The sequence below is a fragment of the Coturnix japonica genome, chromosome 17, assembly GCF_054131305.1.
Source record: "Coturnix japonica strain WE chromosome 17, WE-NBRP24, whole genome shotgun sequence".
Lineage (NCBI taxonomy): Eukaryota > Metazoa > Chordata > Aves > Galliformes > Phasianidae > Coturnix > Coturnix japonica.
In genome coordinates this window covers 12,781,266-12,805,324 of record NC_140679.1, presented here as the reverse complement: position 1 = coordinate 12,805,324, position 24,059 = coordinate 12,781,266, and the positions used below count along the sequence as shown (strand labels likewise).

The following is a 24,059-nucleotide window of genomic DNA, read 5'->3' as shown; positions in this document are numbered from 1 at the left end:
CACTATTGCTTTTACTCTATAACATGGAACGTAAACCATTTCTGTTCCAACTGGTTCCATCAAGCAGTGGTTGATGGGTTATTTCTATGATGAGGTCTATGAGCTTTGTTTCATGTGACCTGACCAAATTCTGATGTGAAACCAGGTCTGCATCCTCCTTGCTCTGAAAGAAATGCCTCCTATTTATTTCCAAGGAAGCTACAAAACTCACTGGTCTCCATAGATGCTCAGTGAGGGTAATGGGTCCTATATTCTGTACATGGAATGCCTTTAGCCAGGAGTAAGCTGTGACATGAAGGCAGCAGGTTAGTCCAGTGCAAGACAACAAGCTGAGCCTGTAAGGAAGTTCCAGATGTACTGGAACAAAGAGTAATTATAAATGTTTGGTTATTTATTGCTAGAAACTCCTGGAATGATGTTACAGGTCTGTACAGGTGCTACAGGAATTACTGGTATACAAGACCTGATTTAATCAGGACACACAGGGTTTTTGTTCATGAATGCATGCTGTAAGTGGCTTCTGAGCATTAGGGTATTATAAGAAGGATCAGTCCAACCCAGAGGGTCAGTAGAATAACAAGGATGTACCAGCGCTGGAAGGAAGGGGAGAAGAATCCCCTTCTTTTTGTACAGAAGGGATGGCTAGTGGTGCCATTGGTTATCCCAGAGCAACAGAGGAAACGTGGAACAAAAGCCCTTTTATGGCCTATTGCATGGCTGCACTTTGGAGGCCATCCAGCACCATCCTTGCAGCTTTCAGGTCTTAGGCTGCAGCTGTTGGCCACTCAGCATCAGAATTGCCTGAAAACATGAAAGCAAATTTCCTTAAGCTTCATCAGTAGATCTGGTATTGCTACTGTGCCAGGGGACATCAGGGTTTGTAACACGTCCCAGAGGCATGATAGGCAATAGGGATCCACATCAGAACACTCATAACACCTCCTAGCAAATTCCCTCTACCAAGTGCACATAAACAGGAAGGGGAATGGCTGTTTACAAGGGTGGTCAGCAATAAGACAAGGGGGAATGATGGTTTATAACTGAGACAGGGGAGGTTTAGGTTGGATATTAAGAGGAAGTTTTTCACCCAGAGGGTGGTGACGCACTGGAACATGTTGCCCAAGGAGGCTGTGGATGCCCCATCCCTGCAGGCATTCAAGGCTGGATGTGGCTCTGGGCAGCCTGGGCTGCTGGTTGGTGACCCTGCACATAGCAGGGGGTTGGGACTGGATGGTCCTTTTCAACCCAGGCCATTCTATGAGTCTATAATACTTACAACCAGACAGCGGATCTTATTTTATACCCTCATTAAACAGTTAATGAACAGAAGAGAGACACCGAGCAGTTTATTTGACATTGCTGCCAACCACACCGTAACACAACACATGTGGATAACTTTGGCCAAAGCACACAGTCTGCACGGCTGTCTTACACCGCACATAAACACCACCCAGCTTAGTCATCATCCTTCAGCTCCTTGATCTTGTGCTTGTGGCGCTCGATCTCCTTCTGCAGCCTCTGGATCTCCTTCTTGTGGTGATCGATCTCCTCCTCGTGGTGTTTCCTTAAGGCTGCCAGCTGCTCCCGCTCCTTCTCCCTATAACAGAGCACAACGCGGGGTGGGCCCCGCACACACCGGGGTCCCGCAGCGGGGCAGGGCTCAGAGCTCAGCCCCCCCTCACAGAATCACAGAATGACTCGGGTTGGAACGGACCTCAAGGATCATGTAGTTCCAACCCCCCTGCCTGGCAGGGCCACCAAACATACACCTTTACTAGATCAGGTTGCACAGGAGACCCCATAGATCCCCATAGAGACCTCACAGACCCCCACAGAGACCCCATAGATCCCCACAGAGACACCATAGACCCCATAGAGACCCCATAGATCAGGTTGCCCATGGCCCCGTCCAACCTGGCATCCACAACCTCCCTGTGCAGCCTGTTCCAGGGCCTAACCACTCTCCTAGTGAAGAACTTCCCCCTAACATCCAACCTAAATCTTCCCTCTTTTAACTTCAAACCATTTCCCCGTGTCCTGCTATTATCAGCCCTTTCCAAGAGTTTACTCCCCTCCTGGCAGTAAGTTCCCTTCAGGTACTGAAAGGCTGCAATGAGGTCACCCCGCAACCTTCTCTTCTCCAGGCTGAACAAACCCAACTCCCTCAGCCTGTCCTCATAGTGGAGGTGCTCCAGCCCCTGATCATCTTCCTGTCCCTCCTCTGGACCCTTTCCATAATCTCCATGTCTATTTTGTACCGATGGCTCCACACCCGGTCACTCACCTGAAGTATCGCTCCTCCTCTGCCGCCTGCTTCTTACCGAACGCTCCTCCGGCCTCACGGATGGAGCCGCCGCCACCTCCGCCCTTCCCGGCTCCTTTGCCCAGCTCCCCGAGCTGCATTAAACAAGGCGTTGAGCTCCTCACCCCGCTCACACCCCCACCCGTTCACACCGCCCCGCACTCACCTGGTCGGATCCCGAGCTCCACGCCCGCTGCTGTTGCTGTACCATGATGGCTCCTCTCAGGCCGCCCCGCAGCGCCAGCACGGCCGCCATGTCCGCCTGCCCTTGGACACCGGGCCGAGCGGGACGGGCGCCACCGCGCATGCGCCGCTTCCTCCGCCCTCCTCCCGCGTTACCACGACGCGTCGCCGCGATCACGTGACTGAGGCGCCTTCTTGGTGTCGTTGTCGCGCTGGCGCATGCGCACAACGTCACGCGGTGCTGGCGATGGCGGCTCCTGAGGAGCGCGGGGCGGGGGGCGCCGCCGAGGAGGCGTTCCTCACCTTCTACAGCGAGGTAACGGCGGCGGGGGGGGCTGCGAGCCCGGCCCCGCTATACCGACATCAGTCTGTCCCCTTACGGCTCAACGCGGCCTAACATGGGGGCAGTGCGGCCTGGCGGGCGGAGCGGAGCCTGTGTGGGGGCGGGAGGGGGCGGCCCGAGAACTGCGGTTGTGTGGGGATGTGAGCGGCACGATGGGCTCCGCTGTGGGCTGCTCTGTGCTGCTCTATGCTGCTCTGTGCTGCTCTATGCTGCTCTGTGCTGCTCTATGTTGCTCTGTGCTGCTCTATGTTGCTCTGTGCTGCTCTATGCTGCTCTGTGCTGCTCTATGTTGCTCTGTGCTGCTCTATGTTGCTCTGTGCTGCTCTATGTTGCTCTGTGCTCTGCTCTGTGCTGCTCTATGTTGCTCTGTGCTGCTCTATGTTGCTCTGTGCTGCTCTATGTTGCTCTGTGCTGCTCTATGTTGCTCTGTGCTGCTCTATGTTGCTCTGTGCTCTGCTCTGTGCTGCTCTATGTTGCTCTGTGCTGCTCTATGTTGCTCTGTGCTGCTCTATGTTGCTCTGTGCTGCTCTGTGCTGTTCTCTGCTCTGTTCTCCTCCCGCTGGATCCCCGCAGCTCCTTTGCTCTGTGTGCTCTGCTGTCAGCTCCCAGCTCAGCCCGTTGTTCCTGTGTGGGAGCTGGAGGGGGATGACCCCACTTTTTCTCTGTGCATCCCTCAGGTTGCTTAATTGAGCACTGTTCAGTGAACATCTACGTATTCCTTTCCCTAATGATGAATAGTGATTGACAGTCCGGTCTTTGGTTTGGGTTTACAGCGAGAGGATGGGGAAGTAAATTGCGCTGACTGGATAAAAATGGTCAGAGTGAAACGTATTTGCTTGCTTACAGTGATGTGATGGCATCCAATGGGCTCTCCTGGCAGTGCTGGGTTAAAAGCAGCTTTGCAGCTGGTATCCAAGGTATCGGGATGACGGCACTGGGAAAGTGTAGGAGTGAAGTGAGGGCAAAAAGGCTCCGTTGCTGAGCAAGACGTGGAAGACAAAGACAGAAATGTTTTCTGGGTTTCTTTTATAGCTAAAAGATGATGCTGACGGTGCTGTTACACTGTGTCCTGCTAATGTTGAGTTACTACAGGCTTGAGATGAGCAAGAGGTGTTGTGAGTTATAGCACCGAATGATAACAATTGGTGTAGCCATCACATAGGAAAGCAGGTAAATATGTTGTTATGGTTGGTTAATGAGAGCGTCTTTTGTTCTGCAGGTGAAGCAAATTGAAAAACGAGATTCTGTTCTAACATCAAAAAACCAAATTGACCGGCTGACCCGACCTGGATCTTCCTATTTCAACTTGAATCCTTTTGAGGTTGGTCTGATCGTGTTCTCCTGTCTGACATAGCACATCCCATTCTAGATTTACTGAGTATTTCTTAATGGAAAGAGGCCAGAATCAGAAAGGTACCGAATTCTAACCATGGATTACAGTGCAGGAGACAGGAGGATGATCTATATGTGCTTGTTTTCTTTATGGCAGGATGAAATTGTTGTTGCCATGCTTCTCTTGTTTAACAGCACTGGCAGAGTAATGCTAACTGCTTTGTGAATGATAACATAACAGGTGGCACGCTGTCAGGTTCCCTTCTGACCACTGTGGTCTTAGGGTTTCTGATTGTCCTTTATTTTGGGTGTTCATCCCACTGAACTTCTGTTCATAGAAGGATAGAGAGACTCACTTGTTATAGCAGAGAGTAATCCTGGAGGAGTCACTGGGAACTGCATAACTCCATTGCATGATGTATTGTGTTGTTCCAGTTGCAGTTAAAATCTTACAAGGAAAACACTGAAGGGAATACATTGTGATGTTCTGGGTATTCGTACAATCACAGATTGGCTTGGGTTGGAAGGGACCTTAAAAGCCCACTCAGTTCCAACCCTCTGCCATGGTGAAACTATTGCAATAGGTGACTTGCAAACTAAGGTACAGCATCATCCACAGGGGTCCAGAAGCAGAGTGCAGCCGGTATTGAAGGAGTCCATTAAATGGTACAGAGACTGGAGTGAAGTGCAGACCCTGCAGCCAAGTTCTGTGATCCATAGTGGTTCCCTGGGCAACGTGAGATGTTGGCAGCATCAGGAGAACCTGACAATACTGACTCCTAGAAAGAGCAGTGTTGGAATGGGGACTTGAGCTGTGAATTCATAACTATGGAAGTTCTGTGACCAGACTTAAAGCACTGGGTTGGGCATTGCTCAGAATCTATGTTCAGCTGTTCCCAGCCTCTCTGATATCTAAAGACAAACAGAAATGCAATGGAGTTTATTTTCTGCCAAATTACATTGGCACACTGAAAGAAACATAGCACTGCTAAAAATACAGTGTCCCAAACATGGTGTCCCTTAAAACGTTTCCATTTTACTAGGTGAAAACTCATATCCTGAAGCAGCTCCCATTGGGGTGAGCTTTCTGATGTGCCTGTATGCTGATGAACCAAGTTTTCAGAGCTTGCCCACCTTGAAACGTGGGGCATACAGTTGAATTTGCTCTGTTGTTGTCTTTTTTAGGTTCTGCAGATGGATCCTGAAGCTACAGATGAAGAAATAAAGAAAAGGTTCCGACAGGTATTTGACTTTTGCATTTGAAGCTTCTGAAATGAAACAAGAAGCTCTGCAGAGATTGTGCAGCTGTGCTTGGGAATGGGGAAAGCAGTGGAAAAGCTGTGTCTGGGTAGAGACAAGCAGCTGTTTTGTGAAGAAATGTGTAGAACAATCTTTGTATCTGTGAGGGGAAAGCTGGTCTGTGCATGGTTTGCTGCTTTGTAACATGAGTGACTGAGCCAATGTGAACTGAAATGCCCACGTATAAGCAGTGTATTGAAGTTTAGTCCAAAGAGGAGGTCAACATTTGACATTTACCTTTCTCTTAAATACATTATCTTTGATCCAGAAGTATTTATTTTTGAGATTTCTTTAAGAATTTCACTGTTTTTTTTGTGGTTGGGCTACCTGAGAGAGCAGCAGCCCTGCTCAATGCCTCCTCTTCTTTGCTCTGTGTAACACAGGGAACATTATTCCAGATTTCATATTCTGCTGGCAATAGTCAGTGTCCTGTCTGCTCTACAGAGACTGCAGGGAAATGTTTCCTTAATTTTCAGTGAAGGAGTCTAAGGAAAAAATGTACACATCTTTTTAAGTAGTTTAATATTTGAATAACTTTAGAGATCCTGGAGGACTTCTTGGGAGATGCAGGAGAAGTGGTAAACTATGGCTGAGGATGGTCTTTGTACATTTGTTTCTTTTTAAGACCAAAGGTTTGAAACTCATGTGTACAAGTGGTTCACGTCAGCCCTGTGCTGCTGTGGCTGGAAGGTGTCTGTATGGCTGCATTGCCCAAACTGCAGCTTCTCTTTGCCTTTTTGTTACAGAAGTTGGACCTCAGTTTCACTGAGAAACCTTCATTAACTCTTACCGATGTTTAGTCTACTGTGTTGTCGTCTGATTTGCTTGTATACAAAGGGATGTCATCCCCTCTGATTCCTCCTATCTAAGCTGTTCTCTCACAGAAAATACTGAAGTAGTCTTCTCTTTTTTTTACAAAGATCTTGATGGCAAGATTGTTTCTTTTGCAGCTGTCAATATTGGTACATCCAGACAAAAACCAAGATGATGCAGATAGAGCTCAGAAGGCATTTGAAGGTAAGTGACTCTCACCCTTGGCTGAGCTGCAGTTGGGCTGTTTTATTCTGTTTATATACTGTTTATTCTGGAGCTGTTTTAAATGCTTGTAAGGCCCCACCAAAGGACAGAATTGCTGCAGAGGTGTTTTAGACGAGGGAGAAGCAGATGTTGGCAGCTGGTTGGCATTTCAGCAGCAGCATTTCACTAGGTGGCAGTAATGGTATTGTTAGTTTGCAGTAGGACCAACTCATCCATTGGGCTTCAGGATAGTTCAAGAAAAACTGTTTATTCTGTGCATTAGATTTTATTCAGAGTGTGTAACAGTAATAAGATGGTTTCAGAGGCACTGCCAACCTCAAGCTAAACCTTATACCTTGTAACTAAATCACTTGATAGGATCGATGCTTTAACCCTATAATGTTCAGATGTTTCTGACAGTCTCTGACACTACCACACCCCACATCTCATTTGACTGATATCATGAAATCATTTACCTGGATGTAATAGGGGAAAAAAAAAACACAAAAAACCCTCAAAACCCTACAAAGTAGCAGTGATGCCTTTTGATTGTGACTACTGGTACTATTAATGTTGGTACTTGTTTTTTAGCTGTAGATAAAGCATACAAGCTGCTGCTAGATCAGGAGCAAAAGAAGAGGGCTTTGGATGTGATACAAGCAGGAAAAGAATATGTGGAACATACTGTGAGTATCCCATAAACTGTTCTTAATTTGATATTTTTTGTTTCTCCTGGTTGTTAAAAGGTGAACTGAACAAAACTCGTGATGCAGCTGTGCAGGTGGACTGAGCTTCTCAAGGCATGAACGGCTGTGCTTTGTCCGAGGCTGCGTTTGTGCTCAGTACAGGATAACTCAGTGAAATTTGGTACCTGAAGTAATTAGGTCAAACCACAAGATCTGACCTAAATAGTTTTTTTTTGAGTCTGTGAATGAATGATGCAGTTCAGATCTGTGTGGGTGGAAGATAATAGGTGGTGAAAGCTGAAGACTGGGAAGTTTTGGGGAAAAACTTGACCTATAAGATAAGGAAAGGAGCTTGGATTGCAATGGTCAAGACGTTGGTTGAGTAATATGAGCAGACTATACATAACAAGCTGATATGGGAGAACCCAGATGCTGTAAATCAAGGAACACTTTATGTTCTGCTTGTTATTGTTAATATTTCAAGCATTGCAATGCAAAATAAACTTCCTGCTAGTTTGGATGGTACATGTTGGATGTAAATGTACCTTAAAAACAAACTAACAAAAAAAATAGGGGATTATGTTGAATGAATAGTATCTGTTATTTTTAATGTCTGCAGTTCATATGACATTGATCGTGTGTATATTCGGGCTGAAAGCCAGGAGATTTTCATGTAAAATAAAACATAGATCTAAATCAAGAACTTACAGTCATCCAAACAAACAGTTCTTCAAATAGAACACAATACTATTTAGATATAGTTGGGGGATCCTTATAAAGCTTTGTAGGCTATTACTTTCATTCTTAATCTTTAGGTGAAAGAAAAAAAGAAGCAATTAAAGAAGGATGGAAAACCTCCCAATGTAGAAGAAGATGATCCTGAAGTTGTAAGTTTGTGTGTTTCCAAGTGACTGAGGAGTACAGAATGTATTTTAAGGAATGGGAATCTAAACCAGTATGCAGACATTTCTTTGTCTGAGAGTTGTAAATCCTTCTGCATACAGAAGAGTAAGTTGTGACTGTAGAAGTATCATGTATTGAGTAATATCCAGCCTGGAAGTAGTTTGACTGTACTGTAAAGAGGAAAAGCATTATGATGTTACCTAGATCAAAATAACCAGTTCTTTCCTAGGAGCAAGGCACTATTGCTTGTCCATCATACACTCTTGTTTGACTTGAATTTCATTGTATGTTCTGAATGCTGGAGACATTCTTACTGTCAGCAGAGAGAACCCATTGCAGCATGTCTAAATGTGCTTTTAGGGACAAGTTGTAGGAAGGCTTGTTTCTAGCATATTGCACTTGAGGATAGAGTTGCTGTTTTGAGGATAGATCTGCTGTTCTGCAACAAATTCGTCTTACAAATTCATCATTTTTTTTCCTACAAAGTGTTCTTTTTCCTTTTGGTGCCATCCCAGCAACTCCATAATGTTCTTATTTTGCACTGATTTTCAGAGGTCTTTTGCTGTTCTTTAATAGTGAAGTTTGTTTTAATTACAGTGATATTTTCCACTGCAAAGCCAGGGCTAAATTGTTACAACACATCAAGGATGTCAGCTGGGAAATCGGCATCTATACAGTGACCATTTAACCTTCTTTTAATATGTCAAATATTGTGGCATTGTAGAACTCGATGGACAAAATAGGAGAGCTTGAAATGAAGTTCAGTTTAGGCACAGAATGAAAATGAAATATTATTAGGTTATTAAGTAGCTGCTTCCTGGTTACATTAGGGCTAGAATATAACCATTTCCTATGTCTCTGCTATGGACTGAGCTCAGTGCAGGACATATGCATGTGCCCACACAGCCTTGCTTTACTTTCTTTTTATGCTTCTCACATTCTTCTGTAGAATAGATTTTTCTAACTGTGTTAACGTGCCTTGTTTTAAGACCAAATGTGTGTTTTACAGTTCAAACAGGCTGTGTACAAACAGACAATGAAGCTCTTTGCTGAACTGGAAATTAAGAGGAAAGAAAGAGAAGCTAAAGAAATGCATGAAAGGTACCAATAGCATTTTGCTTGTGCAGCTCAGGCTCTGCTTTGCCCCTCACACGTCCTAGGAAAAGATGAGAAATTAGAGAATCTGAGGAAAATAAATGTTTGAACTGACCTTTGGGAGCCATCTGGTCCAACCTCCTGCTGAAAGCTCAGCCTTGGATTAGATTAACAAGGATCCTGTTAAAATGAAGCTTGAATACCTCTAATGATGTAGATTCCGTGTGTTCTTTATTGAGTACAGATGTCTGTGCTTGAAGAATGTGAATAGGGAGCTTTCCCTCCTATTCTTAAGATACATTTACTATGCTTAAATACTCTGTAAAGGCTGGCAGAATGAAATGGTTTTAAGTGTTGTTTGCGTGCAAACAGTTGATTTTTAATTTTAACTAGTTGCCAGAAATATCTTGTGGCACGTGTGATTGTAATCAGTCGCCTGTTGCCTGAGTAGCTGCTGTAGATGCACTTCACAGAGCAGGGCTTCTTGCGATAAAAATAAAGGGAAAAACCTTCTCCTTCTTACTTGCACACTCATGTGTTTATTAACTTCTCAAAACATGTACCCTGAGCAGTTGTAGATAGTTATCACTAGAGTTATTAAGGATTCCAACTTGTTTTGCAAGAGATGACTCACTGATTAAATGTGTCTGCTGTCAGTGGTGCCATGCTGTCATCTCTGCTCGCTCTAGTTTTGAAACCAATTGTTTTTTGCTGTGCAGCCACAGGAGTGCATAATTACTGACAAGAATTGTAATGTACCCAGAAATTGGAAGAGCTTTCAGAGAGGTGTTGAAAGTGTCACTTTGTGTCTTTAATGTAGGTGCTTGTGGTTCACAACTTCATTGTGGCTTCCCTTCCAGGAAACGACAAAGAGAAGAAGAAATTGAAGCCCAGGAGAAAGCTAAACGAGAACGAGAATGGCAGAAGAACTTTGAGGTAATCAGCAGCTGATCTAGCCTGTAATTCTTCCTTTATTACACACCAGAGGGCAAGTTCTATGGCATAGAGAGCAGGGTGGGCAGGAAAGAATTTAATAGCCATGTGCAGGACCTCCTTAAAGGATGTGCCAGATTATTCATTTACACTCAAGCTTAGTCCCAGACTATGTTCAAGAGGCCTTTATACAACAAGATGTCTGGCAGAAAGTTCTGTGTGCTGGGCTGGCATCCATTGGAAAGCAGACAGATGGGATTTCTTCCAGTGACTTAAATGGGCAGATTTTCTCTGTTCATATGTTGTACCATATGGATACAGGAAGCTGGGTATCCTGGAAAACACTGAACTGACTGCATTTGTGTAATGCTGCTGTGTTGAGTGCACAGTGGAGTTATGTCATTTATTGCCAGGTACAGCAATGTGAGCTGCTGGTAGCGTTGCTGGCAGAAGTTCTGTGATCTGTGGTCATTGTGGTTGGAGGAGTTGGGTGTTGTTGCTCTGCAGATGCAGGGAAGGATAAATGCTGAGGAAATGTGAACTCATATTACAAGCAAATAATGATGTACCAAAAAGGAGAACTGCAGAGCTATTGATACTGCTCCTAAACAGCTGAACCTCTGCACTTGCAAGCGTGTTCTCCAGCTTTGCTGGTGCATGTCCTGGCTGCCAGGGTGCAGCATAAGGGGCAAATTGATACTGATCTCTCAAAGCTAGTATGCAAAATCTATTCTCTGGCTCTTGCAGTTGTTAACCTTCCTCTTTTTCTCCTTTGTTTCCAGGAAAGTCGGGATGGTCGTGTGGACAGCTGGAGAAATTTCCAGGCAAATACAAAAGGCAAGAAAGAAAAGAAGAACAGGACCTTCCTGAGACCTCCTAAAGTAAAAATGGAGCAGCGTGAATGATCTTGGCAGCACTGCCAAAGAGCAGCTCCCCAGTCCCCTCCCTGCTTTTAAGGACTCATTGTCACCTAGAGTAAGAATTGCTTTTTAGTAGACTGTTTGTTTCCAGTTCAATTAATTATTGGTCAAAGTATTTTTTGTACTCAGTCCATTTGAACTAGGGCCATAGTCTGAACCCAGCCAGGAACTCGCTAAATGTAGAATACATGGCTTAGGAGGGTCCTCCCATTATTGCTGTCCTGTCTGTCTGCTGCCCTGTAACTCGATGTTTTGTACCTTACAGAGATTGTGCTGTTTCACTATATTCATTTCTAGTTTGAGAGCTGAACCAAGTGTCAGAAATGCATCTGTGCCTGTCCAGGCATCATCTTTCTCAGCAAGTTCAGCTTCAGAAAGGTCTGAGCTGATTCTGGAGATGTGCTTCCATTACTGTTCAGTGCAGATGAGCTGCTGTTAAGAGACCTGCAGCCCCCCACTGCATTGCATGGTGCTTGGAAGGACTCTTCTCCCAAGATCTAATTTCCATTCTGAAATCGCAGCTCTCAAGCTTACACTTCTGTTAATCTCAGACCAGCTGGTCACTTTCTGTAAAGATAACAGAACGTCTCAAATAATAGTTAAGTTGCAATGGTCTGTATGTAAAATAAATTTTTACCCAAGTTACCTTTTTTTTTTCTTTTTTCTCTTTTTTTGGCGAGGAATTATTCAAAGATACAATTGTAAATTGAATGCTGGCCACTGAGCTGTTACTACTGCTCAGTAACACTCGCCCTGGTAAGGTTTTGTAGTTGTTCCAAAGACGTAATCAAGCTGTGTTAACACACAGTTCTCTGCAGGAAAAGCAGCTCCCAAACATGCCTTCCTTATAAAACTAAGGTAGACTGAACTGTACAGCACTGCTGCGTTCAGACAGTGAAATTCCTTTTTATTGGCATTGCTTGTTCCTTCATCACCTGGGAATGCTTTGGAGGGACACAACTTCTTTGAGGCAGCAGTTAGACTTAATCGTGGGGAAAACATGAGCTCACTTTAGTGGTGTTATCTCTGAGATGCATCTCCTCTGCTTCCCGGATGAAGGGCTGTAAGAGACGAGCAGTGCTGGGCAGTAGCTCAGAGGGTAGAGCTCTGTTGTGCAGAAGATCCAGCTGGAGTCTCTCACCCAGAAGATGTTGTTGCTTTCACTCAGCTGGCTCTGGTTCCCGTCAAAGTATTGCTCACTTGGAGTTCTCTCCCAGTGACTTTTCTCCCAGACATTGCTTTTGATTTTGAAGTCTTGGTAGCATTTCCTTTCACATAGTTTAATCACTTTGCTGACACATGGTACTGACCTTTCAGATCTTCTTTTCACACTTGTTTGTCTCCCCAAGTAGAACAGGATGAGTCCTGTTAGAACTTGAGATGTTTCTTATGACCCATGTGAAGTTCCTGATTCTCTTTCTCAGAAATGCATCTGTTTATGAGTGTGACCAATGGAGCGACACAGCACTGACCCTGAGGGCAGCAGCCTTGAGCTCCTTCAAGTCATTAGTTCCACTGAATGTGCCTTGGCCAGGGCACAAAAATGTGTGTCTTCGAAATAAGGTTGTTCACTTTCAATTTAGCTGCTCCTGTTTCCTTTCTTCCTGTCCCACCTGTATGTTTGTATGTCTGAATATGCAGTTTTTCTCCTGCCTTATCAGCCAAGTCCTCTGAAGGTTCTCACCAGCTGGGTGGGCTTTAGCAACAATAAAATACCTGGCCCCTTGCTGTCTATTTCCCTGCTCTAGTAAAGGGAGCCTGGGAGGTTAATTTAGATCCTTTTGTTCCTTGTTTGAATTGCTTGGATGGATAATAAGTGAATGTGCAATGCGGGCACCCAATAGATGCAGTCTGAGCTGTTGCTCGGCCTCTGCATTGTACAACAAAGCTGTGAGATAGACTGAATGAAACACACTTCAATTTCAAGAGGCAGAGATGATGCAAAGCCTGAAACCCCCAGATCTTCTTCTTTGGAGCTGTTTTTGGGTCAGTGCTGTGTGTAGGCTGAAGTATTTGTCCTTGATATGTAAAACAAGAAATCACATCAGTGGGAACAAGGAGATCTCTAGGAATCCCAAAAGGATTTGGTTCCCTTCAAAGGCCAAGGGGTTGCCTTTCCCTTTGCAAATCAAGCTATGACAGCTGTAGAAAACCTGAGCGATAAGACAGAGATGAAATCTGTTCTTGAAGAGGCATAAACCATTGTGTTACTTAATATTTATCTTGGGTTGTAGCACACACTGGTGTGCTCTCATTTACTCCTGCTGCTCAGGATTCCTGGTAGCGAATAGATCAGAATTCTGTTAGGAAAGGCAGAATGAAGTGGAAAACAGTCCTCCTTGCTGTGAAGCCATGGGGTGGTGGTGGTGCCTTACAGATTACACAGATGCCTGGTTTTTAGACATGCTTTACTGTATTGCCTTCATAAAGAGTACATGAAAACAAGCAGAGGTACAGAGGGAAACCAAGTCATCAAGTTTTTCCCTTCCTGAACCCAAGAACAAGAGGTTATGGAGGGAAATGAACAAGAAATTGGTTGAAAAGACACAAAAATGCCAACTGAGGACGTCTCTGCTACATACTGACAGATGCTGGTAGAGATACCTTCTTCTGCTTATCATCTCCAGCTCCATGAAGCCAGGTGCATTGGGTCCAGCACCACCTTGTCTATGCTGAGTATGTGGCTTTATCTTCTTCTGGACTTCTTCTTCTTTCCCAAGAGATGCCCTGTCCTTGTGAATGCATGGAGAACCCTTCTTTCTCCTACCCTGCCTATTTCAGGAGCATAACTGTAGCTCTGGGGGATTACCAATAGGAATGGCAGTGCTGGATAGAAGGACCCAGGTGGGAGATATCAAGGGCAGGTGCTCTCTTCTTGCAATTAGGAGGGTTTTGTGCTAGACTAGGCTCTCTCAAAGCAAACGAAACTGAGGGATTGGGCTTCAGCATAGCAAGTTTCCTTCACAAAGAGTTTGGCTGTTGCATGCAGTGCTGTTATCTGGAGCGCACAGGCTGTCATGGCTTCCTTTTCTTCCTATAAACAGATGTAGAAGCAAGGCCTCCTCTGCTGGGACAGTTGCGATTCACACAGGAATGGGATCTGGGTGTTGTCTCTTGTCTTGTGCACCAACCTGCTGCCCCAGGGCCTGACAGCAAGTGTGGCTGCGCTGTGGGCTGAGATCTCTCCCTATTTCCCAGGGCTCTGCTGCTGCAGTGCGGTGCTCCTCTGGCTGCTGGCTGCTGCTGCTGTTTTGGCAATGCCTTTTGCTGCTAGGACTTGGTGTTGTGCTCAATATGGGCACAGAAAGGCTTTCAGACTCCTTGGGCAAGAACAGCTACACGCTTTGGGAGAGCTGAGTCTCTCATTTCTAGCAGGAGATCTGTAGTTTGACCTCTTCCATACCACTGAACTGGACTCTTCACATTGCCAGCTTCTCTGGCAGTACCTGCTTCATTGAGGTTTCCCATCCGAGACACCCGCACGTCCTACAGTGGCAGAGAAGTCACAGAATCATTAAGGTTGGAAAACCCCAAGGTCCATCCCCACCCCCACCATGCCCACATCCCTCAGTGACCACAGGGTGACCTGCCAAATACAGATCCAGTCAAATTAATATTAACAGTGTTCTCACCAAAGCAAGGATGCAAGTTGAAGATAATGGGTCTTATTGGACGCATCCTTTTCAGCTGCAGGCACACCCTGTCTGGACACTTTGCTGTGTTGACCAGCATTCTTCTGTGCCCCTCCCAGCAGTGGTTGTTCAGCCCTTTGTGGCTGTCCCAGCTCTCAGAATCCTCATGCCTCCTTCGTTGCAGAAACCAGTGCTGGCTCTTGTTAAGAGAAAGAAAAGCCAGCAGCATTTCCTTGTTAAACAGCCTGCGGTGAATGCAGGCAGCAGAAGGAAATGTGGAATCTCATTACAGCACAAGTGACTCAGAGTGGTGTTATGCCTGTAGTCTGTGCAATGTCGGTGCACACCTGGGGAAACCCCACATGAAACCTGAGCAATGCCCTGGGACTGTGTCAGTGAGCCAAAGAGTGAGCGAGCCCCAAAGAAAGAGTGTTCTATCCATCAGGCTGCAGCCTGGGGTGGATTTCTGGCCAGTGTTTCCTCATGGTCCTCTGGGACTCCCACGCTGAGCAGCCCGATGCTGACACAGTGCCTCCCTGTAAGTCAGCTGCTGCTGCTGAGGTGTTGGAACAAGCATGGAGTGCTGCTCTGGCTGCTACCCATGCTTGGAAGGGAATGAGAAGCCTGGAGGATGCTGAGCCCGGATCCCTGGCGTGGAGCTGCTGCAGGTGGGGCTGCCCCATCCCAGGGCACAGGATGATGGCAGAGAGCAGCGAGCCCCTGTCCTGCACAGCCATTTCCCTGTGAGATCCGTGCTGTGCACCAGGGTGTGGCTGGGGCATATCCGAGCCATGTTGCAAGTGCCAAGAGGGAAGTGAGTCACCCACCTGCGAACCAGCGCCTTCTTTCCTGTCCCTGCTCCTCCTGGTAGAGCTCCTTCAGTCCTGGCTCAACGCTGCTGCTCACGGAGGACCAGCGCCTGCTGGGCTGGACAGCCCCAAGGTAAGGACATCCCATCCCTTCTGCTCACCTCCCTCCTTCCTGAGCTCACCAGCTCCTTATGCTCTGTCTCGTTGCTGTGTGGATGTGCATCCCCCTGAGGTCTCTGACCCGAGGCTGCCCTCACCCTCTCTGCCTGAGTGCCCCCAGCAGATGTGTGTGTTTGTGCCCTGAGTGGTGGCACGGCCCTGTGCCCTGCTGGGAGCTCACAACCACAGAGTAGCAGTGGAAGCACAGGGATGTGGTGGTAGTACAGCCTGTGGCTGTTTGTCTGGGGGCTTCGTGTAACAAAACCACCCAGAGCCTGCCTGGCTCCACGCAGGGCACATCTGCAGAGCTCACCCATTGCCTGGGACTGGCAGGGCTCACACCCACTTGTGTCCTTGTCCCACACACAGCACTTCATTGCTCCCATCCTGCCGGCACTTCGTGTTGTTCCTATTTGCTACCCTTGTCACTGAACAAAGCAGCTGTGTGTGTGTGCAGAGCCCACCTGCTCTAATTGCTGCTGCTCTGCTTGCACTCCGTGCTGAGTTTTTCTCCCACTAATTCAATCCCCAGGGATTTGCTCCTCCAGGATCCAGCATCCCGGATACAGCGAGCAAAAGTATCCTTTTTTCCCCCTTTTCTTAATAAAACTAAAGGCTCGTTCAGGATGGCATTCAGTGCAGGTGGACTTTGTGTGCTGGAAGACCCAGACTGCTCTGTAAGTCGGGCTCCCAAAACCACCATGAGTTTGAACGCTGGATTCAATGTTGTACATTCAGAAACAGCAGCAGCGCAGCCCCAGAAGAGCAGGGAGTGATTTCTGACCAGAACTCCTCCCCAGCCCCAGACGTCCCAGGCTTTCATTTCCTCTAAGAACTTGGCTGCTCAGGACAGCACACTTTGTTTTGCAGTTCTGCAGCCTTTGCTAAGGGTCCCCTTCCTGCAGTGACATGACATCCTCACCGGCTGCTCTGTCCAAAGCCAGGGACCAGTTGCCAGCCAGCCTCCCTGGAGTGCTTTTAATTTGTTTTTAATGTAAGTTCCCAGAATCGCTCTCACAGGAAGGGCACAAACAGGGCTCTGGCCACTTGAGGAGGACCAAGGTCTTTGGTTCAGCTTTGCAGAGCTGCTAGTGCCTCCTGCATGAAGCTTAACCCCCAGCATGGGAGCTGCAGTTTGGAATGTGCTGGCCTACCTGGGGCTGTACCTGAAGCTTTGCTGTACCGGCAGCTTTGCTCATCACTGGCATCCTCCTGTGCACCACACCGACTTGCATCCCTGTGATGAGTTCTCCTCTGGCTGCCCCAGTCGTGGTGGTAAGAACATGATGGCGAGTGGTCCAGGAGAAGATCTGCCATGCTGTGGTGTCCCAGTGCCTGCAGAATGTACCTGAGATCAAAGCAGATGTGACACAGCTGTAATCCTGGGTCTGTTTGTACCGAACACAAATGTAAGGAGACTGCTAAAGAACGAGTCTATCTGGGAGGTATACAAGTCTCCTGGCACTTCCCTTCCTTCAAGTTATTGGGTCAAAACTCTTCTGGCTTCTGCCACTCGTCTATTTAGAAGAAGGTTGTTCAAATGCCACCTGATCCCAGGGACGAGGAGTGGATTCCTATTCTGCTCCTAAAGGACAATTCCAACCCTGCCTTCCTTTGGGATTATCAGAAGATGTTTTGAGGAAACAGCTCTAAGGACTTTCCAGATCTTTGCTGCGGTTGATTGCCTTTCCTCTACAAGGCTATTTTATTTCTCATTTCCTTTGAGCTGATGTCACACGTTTCCTCTTCTCTAGTGACTCTGCAGTCATGCTGCAGTTGCTCCCATTCTGGTGTCCTCTCCTTGAGAGCTGCCCTCGTGGAGACCTTTCAGACCGTGGTCAGAGCAAATAACTCTTAGAAGAGGACCGAGCACACTCAATAAGACACCGATCTCTACTCAAGCAGAAGATGGGCACATTGCACTGAATCCATTTGTGGTAAGCACGAAAGAGATTTTATTGATGCTATTCCTGCTGAAAGATGTTTATCTGATGTCGTGGCCATCAGCCAGTGAATCCTTACTGGGAGAGCATGGCCCATAGGAGAGACTGGGACTGGAGTCTGTGTTTCTCCCAGCCACTTCACTGTGCAGCTGGTGACTTCCACCTCTAGTTCTTCACACGGTAAAGCTGATGATAGAAAGCTCTGGGGAGTGTACTGGGCACTGGCTTTGGGCTACAGCTACCAGGGATGTGTAACACAGTGCAGCCTGATGCAAGTGGGTATGGGACCCATAGCTGCCAGCTTGAACTCAACTCAATTCAACTTTTCTCTCATTCTGGCACAGAGAATGTTTGTGTTTTATACAAAGGGGAAGTGCCTCAAGAGGAGAGACTGAGTGAGATGACCCATATGGTCACAGTGGCTGAAATAAGTCTGAATATGTTTGGAGGGGAGCGGTGCCACGCTCTCTTCTAGTTGCATGATGTAGAACATCTGGCTTGGCAAACTAAAAGGGAAAAACTCTCCTGAGATTCCCTGAAGGACCTTATCAGCACTGGCACTGCACAGCCAACTACTGCCAAGGTAGATGAGTTTGACCAAGCCCTGCCAGAGCTGTAGAAGGCATCGTCCCCTCCCACCACCCATCCTGCACCTTTACCAGAGCATAGTTACAACTTAGAGCACATCCATGCGTTCATCTCTCCAGTCAGATTGCAGCCCCAAACCTGTCTTCCTTCTGTGTAAGGCTTTGCAGGTGGGGAGATGAGCAGGTTTAATTTTCTACCTGCTCAATCCAGCAGCTGGGGGCAGGTCTGGAAAAAGACAGCAGGGAAATTCATAGAGCCCCAGCATGCAGCAGCAGACATGCAGGGATGGAGGGATTTCACTGCAAGCAGAACCTAAATTGACTTTGTGGGTAACATCAAAGATCCCAGCCCCAAACAGCAGAACTGTCTGCTGGAGGTGACAGCCAGTCAGAATGGTCAGTTTAGGATACAGATTTGAACCAACTATGAGGTCTGTAATGATCTTAGGTAATTAGGTCTTCATTTTACTTCTTATTCTGCTGTTAGAAGAGTGCATCAAGCACAGAGATCTGCATGAGTCTCTCTTCTCTCTTCACCCCTTCCATGAAGCTTCTGTGCCTGCTGCCCCCTGAACCAGGGATGCAAACCCTCTCATGTCTTTACCTGGGGTTGGTCCCCACTGAGTGCTTTTCATCTATAAATGAGGGTGCAGAAATGGATGACAGTAGGACGTGCCTTGAACCCTGCATAAATCAGAACAGGGAGCAGAGCATCCAGCAGCAATGAGAAGGCCCCATAGCAGGACATGGGCATCCAGAGTTGTCACATCCATAGGGCACCAATGAGGAGTGAGGAGGGACAGGCTGGGGAAGGTGACTGCTGCCTTCCTCTCCCCCCAGCAGGGAAGTACAAAGAAGTATGAAGGTGTTTGCAGAGTTTTCTGAGGAAAGGGGCAGTTTTCTTGAGGTAGAGCTGACTTCCCTATTTGGAGAGGAAAAATGCAGCACTGCAAATGAGGAACCAACCAGCATGTGGGCACAAAAGTGTCTCAGAAAGGGTTTTGTGCCCCCGCTGCTAGGGAAGATGCAGTTTTGAGGCAGAATGGTGCTTGCCGAGGAGGAAGCTTGCTGTAAGACACTTGTTGTCTGTGGGGCTGGCAGAGCACAGCGAGCACATTGCAACGCGCAGCACTTGGCTTTGCCCTCATCATTTGCACAAGAAGTTTAGGCAGTGTGACTGGTGGCAAGGTTTACATGGGAAACCATCACGTCCTGCATTTTACAAACCCTGTGTTGGCTTGGATTTGTTACAAGCCCTGTGTGATGTGAATGAGCAGCCTCACACACACTCTTTTTGGTGGCTCCCCACCACAAAATAGCAACTCTGTGATAGTTGTCTCCCTCCGACTTCCCAAGGAAGCAAAGACCAGCAGAACTGGGAGAGGTGAGACCAGTGCCTTACAGGGCAATGGTGCTAGAGAGAAGAGCAGACCTTGTGTCCTCTGTATGGTAAAATAAGCAGGTTGGAGTATACAAGGGATTGATCTGAATCCCACCCAGATCTGAGATGAGAATACAGATCGCATTGATGGTGCAGAAATTTGATGTCAAAGCTGTAGGTAAGGTCTGAAGAACTACTAAGTGAGGCGGGGACTGGTAACATTGAAATCCTGAAGGCATCTCTTCAGTGACTGTGTTTGTCATTTACTTTCACAGGAAAGCACAGAACTGCTGCTGCTCCAATTGCATTTGATGCAGAACTTGGGGTATGTGGGGAGGGGGGGAAGAAGAAAGAGAAAGAAAGAGCCATGTCAATTTGAGAGAAGCCTGAATTCAGAATGAGGGCACAACAGAAAACAGGCAGGCTTTAATAAAGAGAACTAAGAGTCAAGAAAACCCTGTTTGCCAATAGCAAAAGATGAAGAAGCTCAGTCAGTGTAGCTGGGAGGAGAGGAGGGGATGGTTTTATGTGTTATATGAACCTTTGTGCAGAAGTCTTTAGAGATTAGTGATCTGAGATCTACAGAGTAGCAAAAAACACTGATGAAGGCCCAGCGTATGGTGTGGGAATGGGATAGATGTCGGGACCCAAGGGGACAGAGCAGGTGCCTGAACCTCAAACTGGGGCACTGTGAAAAGCTCCTATGTTTCCAGACAGCTGAAATAGAAAGCTGAGCTTTGGCTTAGCAATGGCACAATCCCAATCAGCTCTTTTTATGCTTCTTATTTGCAGATAATAGAAAAGCTACAGCAGGAATTGTGGGTCACACGTGTCCACTCCACAGCACGATGTCTGGAGAGAGCAAAGATGCTGCTGCAGGCAGTGTGTGCCCAATAGACTCTGAGTTTCGCTACAGCCTCTTCACTGTTTTCTACAGCATCATTTTCATTCTGGGCTTTGTTGCCAACTGCTACGTGCTCTGGATTTTCAGCCGTATTTACCCCACTAAGAAACTCAATGAAATCAAGATCTTTATGCTGAACCTGACAGTAGCTGACCTGCTCTTCCTGGTCACAATGCCACTGTGGATTGTTTACTATCACCACCACGGGGACTGGATCATGCCCAAGTTCCTCTGTAACGTGGCTGGCAGTTTATTTTTTGTGAACACCTACGCTTCTGTTGCCTTCCTGATGGTCATTACATACAACCGTTACCAAGCTGTGACGAATCCTATTAAAGCAGCTCAGTTTACCACCCAGAGAAGGGGTATCTTTCTGTCAGCAGCCATCTGGATCATAACAGTGGGCAGCGCTTTGTATTATATTTTTGATGATAATACGAACGTGGAGAAGATTGGCTCAAATAATTATACACGTTGCTTTGAGCGCTATGACTCTACTGGCGATGTTACACCTGTTCTTGTCATTCACGTCATCATCTGCACCCTCTTCTATATCATTTTCCTATTTATCCTGGCCTGGAACATCATCATTATCAGGACCCTGTTCTCCAAATCAGGGCAGCAGCGGAAGAAAGCTCATGTCAAACAAAGGGCGCTCTGGATGGTTTGCACTGTGCTGGTTGTGTTCATCATAAGCTTTGTGCCTCATCACATCGTGGACCTGCCCTGGACACTGACTGTTCTGGAGCAATGGAAGAAGGAAAACTGTCGCTTGCGCCAGCAGCTCAATGATGCTCACCAGGTGACTTTGTGCCTCTTGAGTATGAACTGCGTGTTGGACCCAGTCATCTATTGCTTCCTCACCAAGAAGTTCCAGAAGCACGTATCACAGAATCTGAAAAGCATGAAAGGGAGTCGCAAGTGCTCCAAGCAAACCACAGATACGGTGATTGAGGGCACCATCCATCAAGAGGATGCTGTTGGGTTCTAGGTCAGTCGGTTTTGACTGCAGAGACCGAGGTACATGAATGAGTCACTCATCAGACGAAGGCACGGAGGGACATGACTGGAGCAGGATATTACTTTTCATTTTTCCTGTTAGAGGAATGAACGCTCATTTGTGACAGGACAAGTGCACAAACTGGAATGCAGGAGGTTCCCCCTGAACATCAGGAGGAACTTTTTAATGTGAGGCTGGCACAGATTGCCCAGAGAATCTCCTCCTTGGAGACCTTCATAAGCCACCTGGATGTGGTGCTGGGCAAGAGGCTCTGGGTGTCCCTGCTGAAGCAGGGGTTGGACCAAATGGACTCAGAAGTCCCTTCCAACCTCTGTCGTTCTGTGATTTCTTCTATCGCTCTCAACTAGCAGAACTGAAACTTGTAAAAATCTGTGAGAAAAGCATCTGTCTGAGTTGTGGGCACTGCCAGCAGCTCAGGCAACCTGCTTTAACCTGAAAGAAATGCGGTGAGTGTCTGCAGTGAGCAAAGTACACTGCGATTATCCATTACGTCAGCCCTGATAGCACCATGCCTGGTCCTTCGCCTGCTCAGCTTCCAGGAAAAGTCCAGTATCAGAGCTGTAAGACTTCTAAACAACCTGGTGGAACGTGCTGAGCAGCTGTTAGGAACTGGCTTTGCTCACAGCTTTTGTCACCAGACAAAGGTAACACAAGGAAGAGAAATCGGCAGTGCCTCAGCCCCCATCCCAAATCAGCTCCCCAAAGGGGGCTGCTGTCTGCCCTGGTTTCTTGTATGACTGCAGAACTGGAAAGTAAGTAGCCTCTTGCATTCAGATTTTGACTAGCTGGTAATTTAGTGCCTGTGGAGATCCCACCTCATTTTGGATGCCCTGGGTAACAGAAGACAGCTGTCAGCACGGGCAGTATGAGGAGACAAAAAAAAACCAACTTTAAATGCTTCTCTATCTTCATTCTTATTTATTTAAATGAGGATTGTAAAAAGCAACTGCGCATTGTTCCTTCCTTCCATTGTGCCTTTTTATTTCTGCTGGCTGGTTCTTGATAATCTACCACAAATGAAGTATTAGGTTGGGTCACTCTCTGAGTAAACCAGTGATGCATAGTGATGCAGTGCACTTTGCAGAGATGAAATACATGCAATTGGGAAAGACTTGAGAGTCCTCACTCAGGGCTGGCAGCAGCCAGTAGGGCCCTAGGGTAGTTTTCCAGGGGTGCCTATTTCTGTTACAAGTCATGAGACAATTGAGGTTTATTTTTCTGACTGTGATTACTCAATCCAGCACAGGAAACTGGGCAGGGCAAGGAAGGGAAGCTACTTGTTTTTAACAATCATTTTTTGGTTCCTCAAACTACATGGGAGAGTCTGGCCGGTAACGTAAGAAAAGTCTATCTGACATGGCAATACTTGTTGTGTTCTCAGCAGCTTTCACATGCCCACCAGTTATGAGGAGAAGGTGAAAGAAGAGCTGGAGTCTTTCCAAAGATAAAGACCAACATTGCTATCAGACCTGTCTATGCATCAGTGGAGATGGGTGTCCTTCAGCTGTATCTCCTGCAGCTCCTCCAGCAGCTTTTGTGCTTATATGTGTAAATGAGCAAAAGCACTAAAAGGCTTTTTTCTTTTTAATGCCGTCTCTGATGGTGAGCTGTGCACTCAATTCTGTACCGGGCAGAGAGCAGAATGTGACCATGAGGCAAATGCGTTCCCTCCTGGCTCCACTATGGTCACTCACACAAAATACCTGCTGACACCTCTTGGTAGACCCACGTTCAAAGCTTTGCTCCACATCTGCAGCCACCCAGTGCACAGCGAGGATCACAACGCTGCATCTAAAAGCCCAAATCCTGGGGAGCTGGAGGAACGTGCTTCAATATATTTGCCCTCCTGAGATGGCACATTCTGGCTGAGATGCTTTTCCAGCTGGCAAAGCTTTCCTCCTCACCACCTACATGATGGTAGATCTCACTTGCTTCATAGCTGCCAAAGCACCCGACAGAGCTTGAGTCTGGCAACTCTTGGAGGAAATGGAAAGGGATTATTTGGTGTATAAGTTGGTCTTCTATAGATCACTGGGAAACTTACAGCCATGTTAAATACACACAGGGTTAAATCCACACAGGGCTAAATCCACACAGGGTTAAATACACACAGGAACAAAGCAAACAAACACAGAAACCAGCTGTAAGACAAGTGAGAGCTGAAGGGAACAGATGGAAACTTGCTTCTAAGGGGAAGGGTGAACGGTGCAGGAACTGAGGCCACTTCACGGGATGATGTCGCAATAACTAAGTCAGCAAAAAGCCATTTTAAACCAAATCTGACCTTCTGCTCCTGGCGCTTCTATGTTGCAGGACGGGGGTTTGATTTGCAGTTGAAACCTCAAACGTTCCTCTAAATAAAGCGTGTTTCCAAACGCGTTGCCTTTCAAGGTGTCCCTTAAGGTCTCCTTTAATGTCTCCTTTCTTCTCACCTCGCTGTATTGACACACACGGCACGTTCTCCACACACACAGTGCGGCCTGTCATGGTGACAAGGCTTTAACACCGAGGCCCCACAGACCCCATTGCTCCTTCCCCCCTCACAGACCCCATAGCGCCCGCCTTCTGTATGGCGGTGATGTCACTTCCATTATACCCTCATTCTGTTTC

At 46.9% G+C, this 24,059-nt stretch overlaps 4 protein-coding genes across 18 annotated transcripts; 2 read left to right on the top strand and 2 right to left on the bottom strand.

The window, feature by feature from the left end:
* Positions 1-1,326: 1,326 nt before the first annotated feature.
* Positions 1,327-2,584, bottom strand: ATP5IF1 (ATP synthase inhibitory factor subunit 1). 2 transcript variants are annotated; one of them, XM_085518351.1, is made up of 3 exons: positions 2,469-2,584; positions 2,285-2,397; positions 1,327-1,597 (listed from the first exon to the last, which is right to left on the bottom strand). In XM_085518351.1, exons 1-3 carry the CDS (start codon positions 2,556-2,558, stop codon positions 1,456-1,458), a joined length of 345 nt encoding a protein of 114 aa, XP_085374477.1. In that variant the 5' UTR covers positions 2,559-2,584; the 3' UTR covers positions 1,327-1,455. The 2 variants fall into 2 exon arrangements, with proteins under 2 accessions (XP_085374477.1, XP_085374478.1); XM_085518352.1 differs by lacking the exon at positions 2,285-2,397.
* Positions 2,585-2,708: 124 nt separating this feature from the next.
* DNAJC8 (DnaJ heat shock protein family (Hsp40) member C8) lies at positions 2,709-11,658 on the top strand. 4 transcript variants are annotated; one of them, XM_085518346.1, is made up of 9 exons: positions 2,709-2,801; positions 4,048-4,149; positions 5,346-5,402; positions 6,410-6,476; positions 7,223-7,276; positions 7,978-8,049; positions 9,075-9,166; positions 10,021-10,096; positions 10,876-11,658. In XM_085518346.1, the coding sequence occupies exons 5-9, from the start codon at positions 7,244-7,246 to the stop codon at positions 10,996-10,998; spliced, it is 396 nt and encodes a 131-aa protein (XP_085374472.1). In that variant the 5' UTR covers positions 2,709-2,801; positions 4,048-4,149; positions 5,346-5,402; positions 6,410-6,476; positions 7,223-7,243; the 3' UTR covers positions 10,999-11,658. The 4 variants fall into 4 exon arrangements, with proteins under 4 accessions (XP_085374472.1, XP_015738994.1, XP_085374471.1 ...); XM_015883508.2 differs by lacking the exon at positions 7,223-7,276 and adding an exon at positions 7,068-7,162; XM_085518345.1 differs by lacking the exon at positions 7,223-7,276 and adding an exon at positions 7,068-7,162 and having other exon boundaries at positions 9,981-10,096.
* A 241-nt stretch (positions 11,659-11,899) lies between these two features.
* LOC107323934 (uncharacterized) lies at positions 11,900-24,018 on the bottom strand. 10 transcript variants are annotated; one of them, XR_014935269.1, is made up of 5 exons: positions 23,734-24,018; positions 21,228-21,323; positions 16,768-16,961; positions 14,646-14,844; positions 11,900-14,499 (listed from the first exon to the last, which is right to left on the bottom strand). XR_014935269.1 is itself a non-coding variant. In XM_085518349.1 (4 exons), exons 2-4 carry the CDS (start codon positions 21,275-21,277, stop codon positions 14,465-14,467), a joined length of 279 nt encoding a protein of 92 aa, XP_085374475.1. In that variant the 5' UTR covers positions 21,278-21,323; positions 23,734-24,018; the 3' UTR covers positions 11,900-14,464. The 10 variants fall into 10 exon arrangements, 3 of the variants coding, with proteins under 3 accessions (XP_085374475.1, XP_085374474.1, XP_085374476.1); XR_014935266.1 differs by lacking the exon at positions 21,228-21,323 and adding an exon at positions 15,473-15,572 and having other exon boundaries at positions 13,405-14,499; XR_014935267.1 differs by lacking the exons at positions 14,646-14,844; positions 21,228-21,323 and adding an exon at positions 15,473-15,572.
* Positions 15,460-23,839, top strand: PTAFR (platelet activating factor receptor). Of its 2 annotated transcripts, XM_015883507.3 has the most exons (3): positions 15,460-15,587; positions 17,368-17,550; positions 20,317-23,839. In XM_015883507.3, exon 3 carries the CDS (start codon positions 20,373-20,375, stop codon positions 21,417-21,419), a length of 1,047 nt encoding a protein of 348 aa, XP_015738993.1. In that variant the 5' UTR covers positions 15,460-15,587; positions 17,368-17,550; positions 20,317-20,372; the 3' UTR covers positions 21,420-23,839. The 2 variants fall into 2 exon arrangements, with proteins under 2 accessions (XP_015738993.1, XP_085374469.1); XM_085518343.1 differs by lacking the exons at positions 15,460-15,587; positions 17,368-17,550 and adding an exon at positions 19,832-19,849.
* Positions 24,019-24,059: the final 41 nt, after the last annotated feature.